At 41.6% G+C, this 5,000-nt stretch overlaps 2 protein-coding genes across 3 annotated transcripts in view; both read left to right on the forward strand.

The window, feature by feature from the left end:
• Positions 1-2,617, forward strand: part of LOC134188593 (uncharacterized) — a 12,107-nt gene extending 9,490 nt beyond the window's left edge. Inside the window, exons 10-12 of the mRNA XM_062656760.1 lie at positions 18-78; positions 224-432; positions 1,968-2,617. Of these exons, the coding sequence (XP_062512744.1) occupies positions 18-78; positions 224-432; positions 1,968-2,072 (375 nt within the window). The 3' untranslated portion in view covers positions 2,073-2,617. The remainder of the gene's footprint in view (positions 1-17; positions 79-223; positions 433-1,967) is intronic.
• A 477-nt stretch (positions 2,618-3,094) lies between these two features.
• LOC134189091 (calumenin-like) overlaps positions 3,095-5,000 on the forward strand; it is a 3,664-nt gene continuing 1,758 nt past the window's right edge. Inside the window, exons 1-2 of one of the 2 annotated variants that reach the window (XR_009971438.1) lie at positions 3,095-3,704; positions 4,038-4,231. Coding sequence is in view for 1 of the 2 variants with exons in the window: in XM_062657321.1 (XP_062513305.1) it covers positions 3,445-3,704; positions 4,038-4,231 (454 nt within the window). In the remaining variant the exon portion in view is untranslated. The remainder of the gene's footprint in view (positions 3,705-4,037; positions 4,232-5,000) is intronic. The other variant, XM_062657321.1, reaches the window with a different exon arrangement.

Consider the following 5,000-nt stretch of genomic DNA (forward strand, 5'->3'; position numbering starts at 1 on the left):
TTATGACACTCTAACAGGAGCAATTTGAATTCATGGATCAAAACAGGGATGGAATGGTCACAGTGCAAGAATACATAGGTAAGTCTTATCAGCATGGCAAGTCCATCACGTATAAGAATGTTCTATTTCCGTCATTAGTACCTCAGCACTCATTCACATCCAATCTGTTGGTTAGAGGATCACAAGTTTAGTGCATGATTACTCTAACCACATTTTTGTGTAGATAACATGTATCTACCTGATTCAAAAACGAAAGATGCCGAAGAACCAGACTGGGTTAAGGATCAGCGAGAGCAGTTTGATCAATACTTCGACAAGAACAAAGATGGCAAAATGGACAAGCAGGAAGTGAAGTTGATGGTGTTTCCAGAAAATTACGACCGCGGTGATGCTGAAGCAGCACATCTCATTTATCATGCAGACACTGATAAGGTGATAGTTTCCATCATTGTGTGTGTGTGTGTGTGTGTGTGTGTGTGTGTGTGTGTGTGTGTGTGTGTGTGTGTGTGTGTGTGTGTGTGTGTGTGTGTGTGTGTGTGTGTGTGTGTGTGTGTCTGTGTGTGTGTGCGTGCGTGTGTGTGTGTGTGTGTGTGTGCACGCGTAAATCCATTAATACTGACATGTTCTAGGATGAAAAGCTGTCGGAGGAGGAAGTCATGAAAAAGTATGATATCTTTGAGAACAGCCATGTTGTCGATTTTGGCAAAGTGCTCGTTCATCACGATGAATTCTGATCTCTTGACTATCGAGTATCAAACTAGACTCTGATTTGATGTTGGACCCTTCATCTGTGTGAAACGTTGAACAGTGTATGCATGGGTGTCTGTGTTTACATGCTGCATATGCATGCTCTTTGAGGTCAAGATCTTTTGTCCATTGGGCACTCATGTATTGATAATATTATGTTGATTGTGAACGTCAAACCATGAAATTTTTTCCAGCTCAGAACTGTTTTGCTGCTTTTCTGTTTGTCACCTGCTAGTCCACAGCTACATACACTAGACACGTGTAGTCATAGTGTACACGTGTGCCGTATGTAGCCATTTGGTCACGTGCAGGGACTTTCCCTCATGACTAATTAGCACCAATCAAACACACACATCACCTCGCATTCGTGCTCGCCTCCACGCCAGCGGTGCAAGCATGTAACACTCAGCAATATCCACTATCCCGCATAACATCTGTCTGGAGCACTCCAGAACACTCGCAATGGCCAGGCTTCTGCATTCGCTGCTGATCGCCGCTTCTATAGCATTAGCAGTCTCCAGATACGCGCACATACATCGTGCACATCTGGAGGAAGGTCACCACGTGGACGGCAAACACAACGTCGAGTTCGATCACGAGGTATTCCTGGGAAAAGAAGAAGCCAAGAAATTCAGCGACTTGACACAAGAAGAAGCCAAAGAGAAGCTGAGGTGAGATGCGAAGGGGTGTGGCGATGTGCATGTGTGGCGATGTGCATGTGTGGCGATGTGCATGTGTGGCGATGTGCATGTGTGGCGATGTGCATGTGTGGCGATGTGCATGTGTGGCGATGTGCATGTGTGGCATATTTGATATCAACGAATAGATATAGCGTATATTAAGTTTGTCAATATCACAATCTTAGGTTGTAAGTATATCGTGTGTGTGTGTGTGTGTGTGTGTGTGTGTGTGTGTGTGTGTGTGTGTGTGTGTGTGTGTGCGCGTGTGTGACAGTGTGTGTGTGTGTGTGTGTGTGTGTGTGTGTGTGTGTGCGTGTGTGACAGTGTGTGTGTGTGTGTGTGTGTGTGTGTGTGTGTGTGTGTGTGTGTGTGTGCGAGCGTGTGCGTGCGTGTGTATGTAGTACATGCTTATATAAATTTCTATCTACACAAACTTTACTATAGCAGTAAATTGTTTAGAAGTTCTTGCCTGAAGCAATTGACATTCAAAATTGTATTGCACTCTGAAATCTGTTTGAAACATGTTAACGTTGGTGTTAGGATGGCAAGCTGACCGAAGCCGAAATCATTGAAAAGTATGACGTCTTTGTGGGCAGTCAAGCTACTGAATTTGGTCGAGATCTCACTCGCCATGATGAATTATGAATCTTTACACACAATTTTCTCTCAATCGCATACAAAACGGTTGACATAAAGTATCCATGCAGTTTTGATGTCTGACAGTCTTTTGATTTGATGATCATGCGACATGATCTTTTTATCTTCTCTGTTATGTGATTGATGAGCAGTTTAGATCTCAGAGTCTTTCTCTTTCAATAAGCTTGCCAACTCATCAGACTATGATCAATTGATGAGATAGCACGGTATTGTGTTTTCAAAGGTTAACATAAGCTTCAAGTACTGCAAACAGAAACATTGGTGGACCGGCCATTTACGTACAACATTCAGATAGCTGATTGAGTCAATTAACAGACAGACAGACAGACATGCAGACAGACAGACAGACAGACAGACAGACAGATAGACAGACAGAAAAACAGACAGACAGACAGATTCTAGCTCTGATTGTAGATCCGATCTTGTGGTGTTTGACTCAGCTAGCTTCAAGAGCTAATGTCGAATTAGATATTGCACTAGCTCACCCTTGGAGCTCAGATACCTTCCCCAAGTCAGCTGAGATTGATGCAGCAGCAGCCAAGCAGCGAGAAGAGAGCAAGCACTCCAGATACAAGAAAGAGACTTCCTGGTGGCATGTCTGTTTCCCTGATCCCTTTGCTTTTGGAGCACTACAGAAGATGGGGCGAAGAGGCATGGAAGTTCCTTCAAAAGTTGGCATAGCAGTCGTCAGATGAATTTGGTCGATCTAATCCTCCAGAATTCTTAGATTTTTGGAGGAAAAGATTTGCAATCCAACTGCAAAGATGCCAGCGTCATCAGAAGAGAAGCGTCAGCACTCTGTGCAACTGAAAAATTTATTTAATTAATTATTAAACTTTTTATGTAGTTTTAATTTTTTAATTTAATTTTATTTATTTTATATATATTATTTTATTTTTATTTAATTTTAATATTTTTATTTTAATACATTTTATATTTTTAATTATATTTAAGTTTATTTAATTTTTAAGTTGATAAAGGTACAGTACTGATGTTTGCAGCTGTACAGCATGGCTTTAACTGTACAGCATGGTTAATTGCATTATTAACTAAATTAATTGTGTTAGGGCAAACATCGTCGATCCAAGCTTCGAAACAACTAGCTGCATGCACGTGTCTACGTTGTATCTCATGTTGCACTTCGATCACCATTAGAATTCATTATCACTTGGGGAACTCCCCTACCAGTTGTTAGTCATTAGAGTTACAAAGCTCACTGATTGGTCCATACGTTTACACATTGTGTGTGTTCTAGAAACTTCCACCAATCACACGCATGTATGTTTATACCTACTAGCCTGTATTGTAGCAACCATATTGTGCGGCCATACAAGTAATCTTGAAACTGTTGCTGTGCTCTATGATAATGTCCAGAAGTTCTATTACGCAAACTCATTTTATTGCACTGCAACTGTTGTCTGCAGCGTTTGTGCTTTGCAAGCCACCGGATTCGGATAAGCCTGCAGGCGAGCACGTGCATGGAAGAGAGAAGATTGGAGATACCGAACACTATGTGGATGGCGTGCATAACCCGGAGTATGATCGTCAAGTTTTGTTGGGTGAGGATGAAGCAACGGAGTTTGATAAGTTGAGCTTAGAAGAAAGGAAAGAGAGGCTCAAGTAAGAATTGAGTTGATGCATGTGTCAACACACACAGATACACGCACGTACGCACACACACACACACACACACACACACACACACACACACACACACACACACACGCACGCGCACACACCTAAATACACACACACACACACACACACACACACACACACACACACACACACACACACACACACACACACACACACACACACACACATACACCTAAACACACACACACCTAAACACACACACACACACACACACACACACACACACACACACACACACACACACACACACACACACACACACACACACACTGTCAATGCTTAATTTCTTGTTAGAATTGTCTTTCAAAAGATCGACAAAGATGAAGATGGACTTTTGACAAGAGAAGAGTTGAAAAATTGGGCGAATCACGTTTACTCTAGAAATCACAGGATTGACACTGAGAAGCACTGGGATGAGCATGAGAGAGCTGACAAGGATAAGTTGAGATGGTCGGAGTTTTTAGCTCTAGGCTATGGAGTGAGTTCTGGTAAGTAATATTTAATGCTTCTTGCTGCACACGCACGCACACACACACACACACACACACACACACACACACACACACACACACACAATTAACAGTTTTGAATTGATGTAATAGGTAACATCAATAAGATTAGTTTAGTAAGGTTAATTAAGTGGTCATGCAACAGCTAGACAGACGAACAGGTGCACAGATTGACATACAGACACACAGACAGACAAACAGAAAGCAAGTAAACAACAAGACATACGAGTCAATGCTTGATAGGTTGTCTAACATGTAATAGTTTACAGACACAGAGTTGCGTTGCTTTTTTTATTGAGTTTGAGCCGGACAACTTAGTTACTCAATTGCAAATTGATTGTTTCATTACAAATTGAACATTATTGCCTCATATTGTCTTTCCACATCTGTCTGTCTATCTGTCTGTTTGTTTTGTCTGTTTGTCTGTCTATCTGTTTGTCTGCTTGTATATCTGTCTGTGTGTCTGTATGTCTGTTTGTCATTCACATTTATCTGTCTGTTTGTCTGTCTGTCTGTTTGTCTGTCTGTCTGTTTGCCTGCTTGTATGTCTGTCTGTCTGTCTGTCTGTCTGGCTGGCTGGCTGGCTGTTTGTCTGTTTGTATGTCTGTCTGTCTGTGTGTTTGTCATTCACATGCATTTATCTGTCTGTCTGTCTGTCTGTCTGTCTGTCTGTCTGTCTGTTATTTCTTTGATTTATCTGTAATCAAAAGTGTTAACTTTATCCTAAAACGTTATGTATTTTATTCAA

Source organism: Corticium candelabrum, chromosome 13 (genome assembly GCF_963422355.1).
Source record: "Corticium candelabrum chromosome 13, ooCorCand1.1, whole genome shotgun sequence".
In the NCBI taxonomy this organism is placed as follows: Eukaryota; Metazoa; Porifera; class Homoscleromorpha; order Homosclerophorida; family Plakinidae; genus Corticium; species Corticium candelabrum.